Source organism: Cynocephalus volans, chromosome 11 (genome assembly GCF_027409185.1).
Source record: "Cynocephalus volans isolate mCynVol1 chromosome 11, mCynVol1.pri, whole genome shotgun sequence".
Classification (NCBI taxonomy): Eukaryota; Metazoa; Chordata; class Mammalia; order Dermoptera; family Cynocephalidae; genus Cynocephalus; species Cynocephalus volans.
In genome coordinates, this window is record NC_084470.1 from 33,951 (window position 1) to 48,138 (window position 14,188).

At 37.9% G+C, this 14,188-nt stretch overlaps 1 protein-coding gene across 6 annotated transcripts in view; it reads left to right on the forward strand.

The window, feature by feature from the left end:
* BBS9 (Bardet-Biedl syndrome 9) overlaps window positions 1–14,188 on the forward strand; it is a 445,357-nt gene that overhangs the window by 11,712 nt on the left and 419,457 nt on the right. For 5 of the 6 annotated variants that reach the window (XM_063113569.1, XM_063113571.1, XM_063113574.1 and 2 more), the window contains exons 2-4: window positions 226–348; window positions 6,929–7,079; window positions 9,939–10,003. In XM_063113569.1, the coding sequence (XP_062969639.1) occupies window positions 237–348; window positions 6,929–7,079; window positions 9,939–10,003 (328 nt within the window). In that variant the 5' untranslated portion in view covers window positions 226–236. The remainder of the gene's footprint in view (window positions 1–225; window positions 349–6,928; window positions 7,080–9,938; window positions 10,004–14,188) is intronic. The other variant, XM_063113576.1, reaches the window with a different exon arrangement.

Here is a 14,188-nt window from a genome sequence, read left to right on the forward strand (position 1 = left end):
GGTTTCTGTTTTGGCAGCTGTCTCATACAGGGATCCAAACCCTTGACCCTGGTGTTTATAACACTGTGTTCTAAGGAACTGAACTAACTGGCCAGAACCCCAAATTAAATTTAATACAGAAATGTTCTTCTCAAAGGTGTCCAAGTTTAATTTGCTATGCCTTAAGAGAGAATTAATTTGTGGTATGAAGTGGATTTTTATTATAAATAAATGTTTTCTTTTTAGAGTGAAAGAAAATGTCTTTGTTTAAAGCCCGTGATTGGTGGTCTACTGTTCTGGGAGAAAAAGAAGAATTTGATCAAGGCTGTTTGTGTTTGGCTGATGTTGACAATAGTGGAAATGGCCAAGGTAAGCAACTTATGACCATGCACCTTGGAACTAAGCTTTAAAGAGATCAAATAAAACAACTTGCCTTTGTAAATATGAGGATATTTCAGAAAGTTCATGGAAAAGTAGAATTAAAAGGTAATATGAATCTTTCCATGAACTTTTTGAAGACCCCTCATATGTACTTTGTAGAACTTAATTGCACTGTCATAATTATGCCCTAATTTTGAAAGTAGTTTTTCTTATAAGTATTATTTAGGTAGCAAGCTGATAAATATAGTTTTTTTGTTGTTTATGTTGTTCTGGTTTGTGTTGGTTCTGTCATATTATTTGCTGGGATTCATAAAAAATTACATGGCATCACTTCATTTGTTTTCTTTTGTTGCAAAATTAGGTCTTGTAGGGTAATTTGTCAAAATTTTGAATTCATTGATGAGAAAAAAATTTTTTTTGGATCTGAAAGTCATTCATGTCATAATGAAATTATGCTAGCTCTATTTGTTAGTAGAAAATAATTATTGAATCATTGCTTTCATTATTATAATACTGAAATCCACATATTATCTTATTCCTGTATTATTTACTCCTCTTTGCACCTTCATATTTTTTAAATGGTCTTTAAAATAGGTTAGTTTGATATCATTGCTATTTGAAATTTGTATTTGGCTTAAATAATTTATAGTCATGAACTTTTTTTTTGCAATCCAAATAGTCATTGTCCTCTTAAAAGAAAACTTATAACCATTCTTTTGTTCAGCATATATAAATATTCTCCCTTTTCATTTTTCTTTAACCGATTTCTCTTGCCTATAATAAAAACAGTAGAATCTATGGAAAACAGTGTAAGGGGAAAATTACATTATCAAAGAAGAAGAGTGGAAGGTACTAAACTGCACTGAACACCTTCTGAATTGTTTCTAAGGAAAATCTGGGTCCTTCACTCCCATGTATAGGAGACAGGAAGGCCTTTGATTCAGAGGGTGTCTTTGGTAGGTTCCTTAACCTGGATTAACCCTGGCTCAGCCCAAGTGTTTGTTAAAGCTTATGATTCCCCTATTATTTAGCAACATAAGAGAGTCATGCCACAAAAATACCTGCCAGAGAGAACAATTTCAAATCCATTTCTGCCCAAATTATCTAAAGCTCAGCTTGGTTGGAAACTGTACTTACTGATTGTCTGAATAACATACTGTTCAGTCATCCATTTCTATTGTAGTTCCTCACTGGGGTGCCACCAGAGGGTTGCCAATATGCAGAGATATTGCTTTCCCCACTTTGTGGCCAGCTGTGAGCAGCTTCCTCTGTTTTCCCAAGTATGCTCTACAAAAGTCATTACGTGTGTGTGTCCCACATAGATAAAAACACTGTTCATTACTTCCCAAAGCCTGGTCACCTGTGTTGTTATTTCCTGGGGCAGTTATTACTTATAAAAGATTTTCTATCCCAGACATACAAGATCCTATGAGACTGTATTGTGGGGTAGTATCTGTGAGCTTAGGTATCTGCGTTTTTATTTTTGTTTCTAAATGAACCATTTTTTCTTTCTTTTTTTATTTGGCAGCTGGCCAGTATGGGGAACTGAACCTTTGACCTTAGTGTTAATGTCTAGTATGCAGAACTGAGATAGAGATTTGGGAGTGAGCAGTTTGCTGGTTGAATTTTAAGCCCTGAGAATGGATGAAAATGAACAGGGAGAGAAGTTGGAATAAGAGGGGAGGAAGTGTAGGACTGTAAGTTGGAGACTGTGAGCATTAAAGGGGGAAGTTTGGGAAGAGAAGCCATTGAAAGATTCTAAGAAGGGCAGGCAGAGAGGCAGGAAAACAAGCTGGGCTGGTACTTGGGAGGCAAGATATAGTGATAGGAGGACTAAACGTCTCCACGCCATTTAGCAGCAAGCAGTTCATTCGTGTCCTTGATGCGAGTGGATGAGTGGGCACAGTGGTAACAAGAGGTAGATTTGCAGTGAGTGAAGGAGTGGGAGGTGAGGAGATTGAGTTTTTATGGTGCTTTAAAGAAACTTAGCTGTAAAGGGAAAAAGGGAAGATGATGATTTGGGGACAGTGTAGAGTCAAGGGAAGTGGAAAAATTCAATTTGTAGTAGGATAGAAGATATAATTGATAGAGCAGGGATCCAGAGAAGACAGTCACAGAGGGGATCCGGTGCACAGGTGGAAGGGTTAACCTTGAAGAGGCATGGGAACTTTTGTTCAGCTTGATGGAGGGCAAGAAGGTGAGAATAGATACAGATGTAGAGAGGTTTGCAGGTCAAGTTGGGAAGTTGAAACCGTATTGTCCATGGAACCTTACCAGAGGTGACCAGAGGGTTCCAGGAGGATAGTAGGGACCTTGAAATTGTTTCAGGGGAAGCTGACTTGACATACAGGAGAAGGGTTCCTTGCTAATCTTGAGAGTCCAGTTGAAATTGGACACCATGCGTTTGAAGTGGTACCTGCTTTCCTAATTCTCTCAACTTAAGATTCAGACACTTGAGAGAGATGGTGAGAATGAGGGAGGGGAGAGAGAACCTGAATAATCCAGTTTAGCTTACATTTCAACCTGTGTGCCGGAGGGAGAGTTTATTACTAGAATTGGAGCAGAAAACACATGAGACTAACTGAAAAATAGCTTCCGCATTTATCGTTTAGCTACTCGATATTTATATTGCACATAGGGCAACTATCCCTTGTACAACTGCACATACATGTGTTCTTAACTTATCTGCAATGGGAGAAAACCATGTATACCTGCTTCTTGAGAAGCAGTTTCAGGCAGCCCCTGCCCTTCAAATTGAGGATGTCTAGGTGACGTCCCTTTCTCTTGTTATTCTGTCATGATCCTGTTCCAATATTCTGCTGCCTCACATACATAAGTGGTATGTACAGCGTCCATAACTGTATAACAGTTGAGGGAAAGAAGAGAGAAGGAAAATTTAAAATGTTAACATGAAGGAGCAGTAAAGATTGTGTGGTAACTTAAGGAAGACGTGTTGGGGGCTACATTCCTCAGTTTTGCAACTGGTCAACCAGGCAACTTCTTTTTTTTTTTTTTTTAAGCTTTGACCGGCCTTCTGTCTGGTTGGAGCTCTTGGTCTTGGGTACTAGGTGAAGGGACTAGGGAAATGGTTTAGGCCTTCATTTGTGAGGGGTCTGGAACACTGATGCTTGCTTGAGGGAGACTGCACTAGTTTCATTTACTGCTGGTCCAGGCAGCAGGGATCCCTGAGTTTCACTCACAGTTCTTCCAACCCCAGCATACCTTTCTGAGATGAAGTTCCTGGTTCCTGCAGCCCCTGCCAGGTGAAAGCAAACTGTTTCGTTGGTCCCTTTGTGTTGGAAGGGAGAAAAGTGCATTACTCAGATCAAGAACTGTGTACTAGCAGATGAGTTAAATTAGGTGGCTCCAAGAAGACACTAGAGAAGTGGAAGAATTTGTAGTTGCTCTTTAAGGTTTACTGATCAACCGGAACTCTGTGAGACCTGTTACCCTCTAATGGCAAATTTGGTTATTAATCAGGGATGCAATAGGAATCACCACATCTGCATATTTAAGTGTTTTGTTGAATTTTGGAAACCACCCAAAATCTGGCCTTGGAGTATCATTGATTTTTATCTTCTTCTTGGTGGGGAGATAGAGTTCTATGAGCTTTCATGTAGCTCTCCCAATATAACACCCCCCACTGTACCTGTTAGAGAACCCAGCAGGTGTTCTCTCATTTCCTAAGAAAACATGTTTCCTTTAAACTCTCAGAAGCTGGTGAAAAACCGTGGGTTGGCTTTGTTCTCCCACTGGGTGAACTATGTTAAACATGTATTTATCCCGGGCCTCCATAACTGGCAAGGACAGTGTCTTTCTGGGCTTTCAGAATTAGAAGTAACTGAGAGCCAACGTTCAGTATTGTCACAAAAAGCTTGGGTATTTCTCTTTCCTCAGTACACCTGGGAAAATGATTGCCAGTCCCATAGGGCAGGATCTGAGCAAAATTCATTGACCGTACACAGCTTTGTCATTGTTCATGGGGCTCTGACTCTAATTTGACTTCAGTGCGGGAATGGGTGAGAAGCCATGACTGTCTAATACGGTGGCTTAAGTTGTCCTCTTTTTCATTGACCTGGAATATTTTTGGTTATAGACTTCAAAAAGAGGCCCTAATGAGATAAACATATAGTAGAATGCACTACTCAGTAGTATTAATAGTTGAATACTATTTAGAAAAAGAAAAAAATGAACCACTTAAAAAAAAAAGACATTAATGGCTTTTTCTTTAATGCCTGCCTGTTTATTTAATCCCTGAGGAATCCCATATTAATTAACCGTAGTTTGAAGATCTGGTCACTGTAATGGCCATCCGGACTTCCTCTATCCCTGAAGAGAGGGCTATTTTGAAGTCAAATCTTGGTTGTAGTAAGTAAAAATGGAGCTTAGGGCTTGACAGAATACATAGGAAGCTCAGTGGGGAGTGTTGTAGAAATGTTTCGAGGTTCAAGAGTTCTGTAAGCCTTCTAGACTCTTCTAGTAACTCCATCATAACAGTATAATCTTTCTTTCTGATCATGGCTTTTACTTAAGAAACCTGGAGGTATTTGTCAACTTATTTGTTATGTAATTTAAAACCCAAAGAATCAGTCTCTGAATTGGATTCTAAGTGGTTAAGTCCCACTTACACAAGTGGTAAGAAATTCTTTCTGCAGAGTCCCAAAGACCCTGAGTTTTATTTTTTACCCTAAGATGAGAATTTTGAGGTTTAAACCTATTGTTCTCTGATTTTAAATTATCCAGTGCCCTTAGAAAAAGCCATCTTACATATGGTTTGGCATTCTTCCTTCCTGTTTATTTAGCCTGCGGCAGCAGCTGTCCAGTCCACTAGAGTTTCACCTGCAGTGGGCACAGGGTCCCAGATGACCAGAGGTGCTGACTTGATTAACTGTTCATTCGCTGTGTATAAAGCTGCTTAACTGTACCTAGAACATGAACGGAAGTCTTACTGCTTTGTGTCCCAACTCAGCTCAAGAGCCAATTCCAAATATCCCTGCAGGTTTTGGATCCAGCAGTTTATTCTCTGGTGCTCATTTCTTTCTTTCTTTTTTTTTATTTTAAAGATGACCGGTAAGGGGATCTTAACCCTTGACTTGGTGTTGTCAGCACCACGCTCTCCCAAGTGAGCTAACCCGCCATCCCTATGTGGGATCCGAACCCGTGGCCTTGGTGTTATCAGCACTGCACTCTGGTGCTCATTTCTGCATCGATTATCTTTTTTTTTCTTTTGCCACGAGTGACAGGAAACTGTGATAAATTTAAGTAAAAAAGATGGAATGAAAGTGAGATATCTCCCCCAAATGTAGGCAGAGGTTGAACTGGCTGAGCCTTAGTGGGGCCTGGAGTGAGCACAGCTCCAGAGACCTTGTAGACCTTAAGGGAGCTGCAATCAGATCATCTAGCACCAGATTCCTGATGACCCATGTGTCTCCATTCCGGATTGAAGTTCCCAAGATAGTACCTCTCTCATAGGGTTATTATGAGGATTTATGAGTTAGTACATGTAAATTACCTAGACCATTGCCTGGCACATAGTAAGCTCTCAATAAAGATGTAGAACTTGTACATTTAAGTAGATGGAAATAAGTTTCCTAAGGCTACTATAACCACCACAAATCGGGTGGCTTAAAACAACAGAAATTGATTCTCTCGCAGTTCTGGAGGCTAGAAGTCTGAGATCACAGGGTTGGCAGGGCCGTGCTCCCTCTGAAGCCTCTAGGATCCTTCCTTGTTTCTTCCAGCTTCTGGTAGCCCCAGGCACTCTTAGGTTTGTAGATGCATCACTGCAGTCTCTGCATCCATTGTCACGTGGCTATCTTTTCCCTTTATGTCTCTGTGTCTTCACATGTCATTCTCCTCCCCATGTGTCTTTTATTAAAGGACACTAGTCAAGTCCTATCACATACACCTAATTGACTGTCACCTCATTTTAACTTGATTACACCTGCAAAGACCCTGTTTTATATAAAGTCACATTCATAGGTACCTGGGGTTAGTACTTAACCGTATCTTTTTGGGGGACATAATTTAGCCCACAATACCTATCCTACCTTTTCCCCTTCATGTACACAAGACAAGACATTGTTAATTAGGGCAGTTCATCTAGCAAGACCTCAGAATCCTTTTTATTTATTGTTTTGGCAGCTGGCCAGTACAAGGATCTGAACCCTCAGAATCCTTTTTAATACAGTGCTTTTGACAGCCACAATCAGTTGTAGAGTTGATACCCTATGATGAAATCAGTTTACAACCTTATACTAGTCCTTTGAAAAAGGGTTTGCTTTAACTTAAGTAACGATTTTGGTACCAAATCAAGGCTAACGAAAAAATGCAGTATGTTAATACATTGAATAACGGTGATGTAAAGCTATTTTTGAAAAACTGTATGCTATTAAAATAAGTTCCCTTTACTTATACCTTCTATGAGCAGAGTGGCCTTTGTATATGAAGCAGAACTGGATTCTTTTAAATTTTAGATTTCTCTTTTAGATATTAGAAAATTTATTTCCAAAGATATTTGCTAATGTTTGTTTCAACAAACATCTTTTTTTAAAAAATCTCTCTACAGATAAAATAATTGTGGGTAGCTTTATGGGATACCTAAGAATCTTTAACCCCCATCCTGTAAAAACAGGAGATGGATCTCAAGCTGAAGATTTGCTTCTAGAAGTGCATCTACGAGAGCCAATACTTCAAGTGGAAGTAGGAAAATTTCTTTCGTAAGTAAAGTCTACTAATTCTGGTATTTCATTTTACATAGAGGATGTCAATCCCTTACTGTGTCTCTTTTGTAGATTCTCCAAAAAAGACTGTCCATGAATTCCACACATTTTCTGCATAATATCGCCTAGACATTCCTCAAATACTGAATGCTTTTTATGTGGAAACCTGTACATTTAAGATAGAATAATTTAGGTTCTTTTTATAGTATTAGACCTAAGATGCTAGACATATCAGAAAACAACCAAATGAAGAAATAGAAGTATTTACTTACTTAAAGAACAAATCATCCAAGTTATGTAAGTGTTTAAATCATTAGACAAAGTAGCAGATAGCCATTACTTTTTGGCTCATAACCTTGAAAATCTAAAACAAATCACTTATTTGGAGTAGAGAGGTCCCATAGTTTCTTGAAAAAAGTCAGCTCAACCTACAAAGTAAGTCTTCGCCATACAAGAGTTTAGTTTCAACATAGTTTACTTTTAAGCCTAATTTATTTTAGAAAACTTTGTTTTAGAAAACTGTTCAGTGTGAACTTTGTGTAATATGTCTTTTTCTTTATTGATGATATTGCTAATTTTATCTTATTTTCATACCGGAATTTTCTTAAAATTAAGCCTGTATTTCTAAATCATTTAGAAGTATTGTGAAAAGTTATCATGTAGGCAGAACCTCTTTTTGAGCCCTCTTTTGCCATCTTAATTCTGGACAGTGCACTGAGCTCTGGATTTCGGCTCACTCCATTTGCCCATCATTATTTATTGGCCCCACATGCCATGCCATTTTTTCGGGGCCCTGACTCCTGCTGGAAAACCAGTCACTCACTCATGAGTGTGAACCTTCTTCCAGTGATAGGTTTCATTCTGTTGGGAAGCTGCAGCATGGATATATGACAGGCTGTATCAGATTTTGTGATTGATGTGGTTGGAAATATCTACACCATCTAAAAGCAGATGATGATTTGATGTCCATCTGTACCTAGCACGTATTAGACGTATAGATTTATAAAGTAAGGAGATTTTTGCTTCTAAAAATCATTTTTATGTTTACATTAAAAAAAAATGAAATGTGCAGCTGCTGGTTAGCTCAATTGGTTAGAGTGTGGTGTTGTTAAGACCAAGGTCCAGGGTTTGATCCCTGTACTGGCCAGCTGCCAAGAAAAGTAAAATGCCATCAACAGTCATTCTTGACAGTAGTCCTTAAGTGTAGCTCTCATCTATATGATTATTTGTTGGAAGACGAGGAGATTAACATTAATGAGTGGATACTGTATTACGCCTATATAAATATTGTCTCAACATTCGTATCTGTAAGGCAGATATGATCTGCAGTTAGAGAGAAGGAAAACTAAAGCTCAGAGAGTGAGGTCACACAGACCAGATTCAGACCCAGGTCTGTCTGACTCCATACTTCACTATCTTTCCATGACATCATGCCCTTTTCCTGAAAAATTGTTTTGAGTGTCTAGGGTACATATGAAAAAAATTTGAAGGTAATATCAGTTATGTGATTGTTGTGTATATTTGCATTTTCTGGTAGCAGAATGAGTGATGAGTATTTATATATCGCTTGTACCAATGTTTTGCAGATATTATCTAATACAATTCTTATTTTGTAATGAGTTACTAACACACTGAATGATGAAATGATTACACATTTAATAAGATGCAGAATCAGAACCCCAGTCCAGGTCTCAGACTTCAGTTACAGTCCTTGTCGTTTAGAACAGAGTTTGTGTCACAGGTTGTACACTGGATTCCTGCTTGCACATGTGGGCCTGCAGTGTTTTTTTTTTTTTTTTTTTTTTTTTTAAAGAAGATAAAAATTGCTTTATTAGATATCTGGCACTCTAAGTGCACATACAGAGGCAGTATGCATAAATGCACAAACTTTGCCGTCAAACTTCTAACTCCACTACTAAATTACATACTGTGTGTTCTTTTTTTTTTTTTTTTTTTTTTAAATTTTATTTTGTCGATATACATTGTAGCTGATTAATGCTCCCCATCACCAAAACCTGCAGTGTTTTAAATTTAGAAAAGCTGCCAACGTTTAAGAAACAGGAGATTTCACATAAAATCCCTGCTTTCTGGTTTTTCTTGAAAAGTGTGGATATCTGGCCACAGGCCCAGAACCAAGTAGTAGCCACCTCCCTTATCCAGCCCCAATCTCCAGTTAATCACAGCCATATACACCCTTTGCTCATTAACATCTACTGGCTTGGCTCTTAAAGACTGAATTTAGGATTTTTAGACTGTGCTATGTTGTTGTGTCTGGAAACCACTTGTTATGGACTGGGAAGTATAGTGATGACACTGGTAGTTTATTTCCATTTGAGGTTTAGTCCAAACTGAAGTATTTTCAATACCTTTAATAAAATTTTAGAGCTGGAAGTTATATATGCCATTTACTACTAATGATTAGCATTTATGGTGCTTTATATCCTACAAGGGGCTTTCACGTGATTTTATTTCATTTAATTGAAACCTCTTATATTCCAGAAGGGGAAACGGGCTCAGGGAGATTAAGCAACATGCCCAAAGTCACAGGTGAATTAGTCAAATAACCAGAACCAGAACTTGGATCTCTTTATTGCAGGAGAGCACTGATGAAGGGGCCTGAGATCTGACTCTTGCTTGGAGACTCAATCTGAAGGCAGCTCCTCGAGGCAGAATACTTGAATCTCTGGGATTGTCAAATTGGCTGTTTATTGTTACGTTTATTTTTCAGTTTAGAATGTTATCTAATGATTTCTTTTGTTTACTCACAATGGCTGCAATTATGCAATCTTTTTGAAATTATTTTGTTACATCTGAAACTAATATTTAAAAAATTTTAAAACTTTTCCCATTTTTCAGAGGTACTGAAATGCTTTATTTGGCTGTGTTGCATTCTAGAAAACTTTGTGTCTACTCTGTCTCAGGTAAGAAACTTTTTTTTCTAATGTAGAATTTATATTACAAACTGAGTTTCTTAATATTATAAAAGAGTAGATCTTCCCTAGCACTGAAGTGGTAGTGAACACAAACATTCGTGAAGATTTCCTTGTCTTGGTTAGCATTTCCCATTGTTTGTTTATTCTTTCAGATACTTACGCAATTTACATTTTCCTGCTCTATTGTTTCTGTGTGTACTTATATTTCTAGTACCGTATAATCTTCCTCCCAGGAATTGTGTCCAGGATTGCCTATGACTAATAGAGGTCAATCCTGGGTACTTAGGACATTTGAGACTTAAATGTTCAACAGTAACAACAAAATTCACTAGATGCTGAGTCATAATGGTTTGCAATACATTTTCTTTGGTGAACCTAAAGTGTTTTCTCTTTACACTTCCAATTTCTTGGCTTTTGGTTGTCTTCACTCAACCAGACTTCAAGGCACTTACTTTGAGGTTTAATCAGATTTCATTTAGTGACGTGGTTCAAGTATAGTAGTTAATTAAGGTTTGGTCTCAGCATTTTGGCCCTTATTAAGTTTAAAAGGTAACTTAAATTTTTTTATTTCTGTTGTTAGATAAATTTTAGTTCAAGTTGAGACATTTTTATGGATGTCAGTATTGGGGAAATTTTTAATGGTGTGATATAGCCAAGTGTCCGTGGGGTAATTCCTTATACAAAAGATGCTCTCTTTTGGAGTTTGCTCTTAATATTAGCTTCTAGGGTTTGGATTTCTCAGACTCATTCTCTTGATTTGGGCTTTCTTTGTGTTTTGCTTTCAATGTGAGTAATGATTCATATTTACTATCACTGAGCTGGGTATTCTTGGGCAATCTCTTTTTGGGGTAAAGATCTGTTAGATTTCTAAGGCAGGCTTGGTAACCTGGCATATGGTACATGGTAGACCTCCAGTAAGTACTTGTTGAATGAATGAGTGAACACATTTCTGGGCAGTGTTGAGGCTCTTTATTACTCATCACCATGTGCTGTTTTCTTCTCCTTCTCTGTTACAACTGTCGTTTTCTTTTCTACTTTTTATATCGGAGGCCCGATAGAGTGCATTCTAATTGGTTTCATGGTAAAAGATGTTGTTCCTTGTAGTGACAGGGCATATACTTGGTATTCCAGAATAATGGAGAAGGTATGATATAGGCTACTTTATTGCATGGATCTAGTTGTTGCTCTGTTTTGATCGCAAGCCTGTTTGTTAACTGCCACTGATATTTTACTGAGTTACACAGGCCAGGGAGGAGGTCTGTAAATGCCCACAGTTACAGTCATCCTGAATACTTCCTGGGGAAATTAGTCCCTTCTGGTGGCTCCATGGGGGCTCTAAGCAGGGCACAGGGGAGGGGCATTTTAGGAACTCTTAGCCTTCCCTGGTTTGAACTATGGCCCACAAGACAGACTTTGTAGAGTTCCCTTGGGGCTTAGGGCATAGACTAGGGATAAGATGTGTGCTTATCAAAAAAGCCTACTGAAAGAAGCTGGCGTGTTTAGTGACAATGTGTTTATGGGACATTGGTATCTTCCTTCAAATAAGTGTTGAAATGAAAGTTATTTGCCATGGGAATGGTGGTTTTATTGCTCTTTTATTTTTTGCATTCATTTAAAAAGCTTTGTATTCTCTGTGGACGAGAGTTGTCCAAACCACGTTCCCTTATGCCCCACCTCCTTTCCATTCTGTCTTTGATTTCTTCAGCCTCTTATGATATGTAGGCTGACAATGTGTATATTTTTTCTGGTTTGGCTTAAATTGAAAAGCATAGGACGTTAGTGCTTTTGTTCTCTTGAGTATGTTTCTTGAGGTTCTAGACTGAACTTTTACCTTGCTTTTACTGTAATAGGGGAAGCACATTTTCTAGTTTAAGTAAAACCACTGGTATCAGCAGATGAAAGTGTTAGCCGAACTTGACATCCTTCCCCCCAACTACCCCCCTCCCAAATACTTTTTTTTCTTATATTATTTGTTTTATTATCTGTGTGCTTCTAACAAGATTTGAGGCAAACTAGAGGAGACCTTCTAAAGTCAGACTCCTGGACATACCAAACAACCCTTAATTGTCAGAGGCTAGTGTGCTGACTTATTTTTGGTGGGTGATATGTCGTCAAATGTATGCTTGATATAGAGAAGCAACAGGGTCTTACTGACCTGTAGTTAGGTCACTTTATCCTCTGTTGAAGGAAAGCATCACATGGCATCTCAGATTCCTTTTTGATGGGCTTCAGTGTTTACAGATGTGTGAGCTTAAGCCATATTGATTATGTTCTCTTAAATGTTCTCTTCCAAAAATTATGTACTTCTCAACAAATATTATTAAGTATCTTGCATATTTATAGAATTTTAATGGTGGCCATGAGAAGGGCAAAAAAGATGTGTTTTTACTTTTGACAGGCTTATGTAATCTAATTTGGTTATTTAACACAATGAACCTTTATTTACTCTGTAATGGCTTTGAGTTCATTTAACATCCTTAGATTGCTCAGCTGTTATCTAAAATTGCACTGGAAACTGATTTTCCAGAAAATTTTTTTTTTTAAATTAGATCTGGAAGTGAGGTCCAGAAACAGCTGGATTGGTTACAGCTGGGCGTTTGCCTTATTTGAACATGGTCTGACCAGTTGGCCACCTGTGATTGGCTGAAGTTCTAAGGTTTGGCTTCTGTGATGGGCTGAGATTACTCCTGTTAGGCTTTGCTTGTTTATGTACTAAGTTAGGTTGCTGTTTTTTTGTTTGTTTGTTTATGTAGGGACTCAGGGTACAGGAGCATCTTCAGAACAAACATAGTTTAACTTCACACAACCCTTCACCTTGTAGAGGGAGAGGGAAGGCCAGGCTGAGAAAGGTACAAGTGGTGTAGGGAGGAAACAGATCTTTTCCTCTACCTATCTTAAGTTCTCCAGCCAGAGCCTATAAACTAAACTGGCTAAAGACAAAGCAGAAAAACAAGCAGAAGTTTATTAATGTGTGCGTTGCACGTGGACACTGGCAGTGTCCAGCGATGAGTGCATTAGCTCTTGGGCTTAAGTACCATTTTAGGCTAAACAAAAGAAAGTGGGTTTGGGGTTTCTGGATGGGGAAGGCAAGTTATGGGAAGGGGACCAGGAAAAGCATAGTAAACAAGGGTTGTTTAGTTAGTTTTATTTTGTAGATTTAAGTCAGAGCCTTCTTCACTGATGAGGGTTGAGTCCTCTTCTTCCTGTACTGCAGAGGGAGACTCTGTATACATGGAAATTACCTTTATAAATCTAAATTTCCTTTATAAAAGGAAAACTTGTACCCTGTTTTCAGGGTGTTTTCTTTCTCAATAGCCTTTAGCTCAAAATAATCCACAGGCTAAAAAGGCCTATTTTGGGGTGGCATCTTCTGGCACCCTTCACTAAAAATTTTATGTTATTGATGCTACTTTCTTTTGGGAAATTGTTATTGGCAATACCCGCAGAAGGTATAACCTTTACTGGGTGGAGGACCAAGTTCCCTGAAAGTTGTTAAATGGGGGACAGCCAGGCACCAGGATATGTCGTGCCTGCTTCTAAATCTGCTTTGAGTGTTGTGTCCTTTATCAGCTCTGTGATTTGGGGGAAATTTCTTAAAAATTTTTTTGAACTTAACATGCTTCAATTCTAAAATGGAGATAAAATATTTTTACAGCCTCATTGTATGTTAGAAAATCCTTCTGGACAAAAACAAACAAACCCTAATTAAATAAATGCTCATATAAAAATATGTATATACATTATACACACACATATATACACATATACATGTAAATACATTTAGATTGTTTTAATGATCAAATATTACCCTTTTGGAGACTATTTCCTTTGACTTATGAAAGTTAAAAATTTTCTTTAACTTTTGCATTTTGAATGAATGAATGGCAAAGATGCTTCTTTATGGAAAAAATTGCTTTCTGGATCCTTTTTTCTTTCTAACACCTCTTTTACTCAATGTTCTTGCCTCATCACTGAACTATGCTGTAATTATAAGTACTCTCTTACAAAAGCTTAATACCAGAGGTTAAAATACAGATAAAGAATTTTTTTTAATTTGGAAAGAACTAGAAAGTGATTGTAGCACTTATATTCTGTTAAATGCAGAGAGAGTATTTTTCTTTGTTTTGAAGGGGATTCTTCTTGGCAGACTTCAGATAAAACACATTGTCCTGT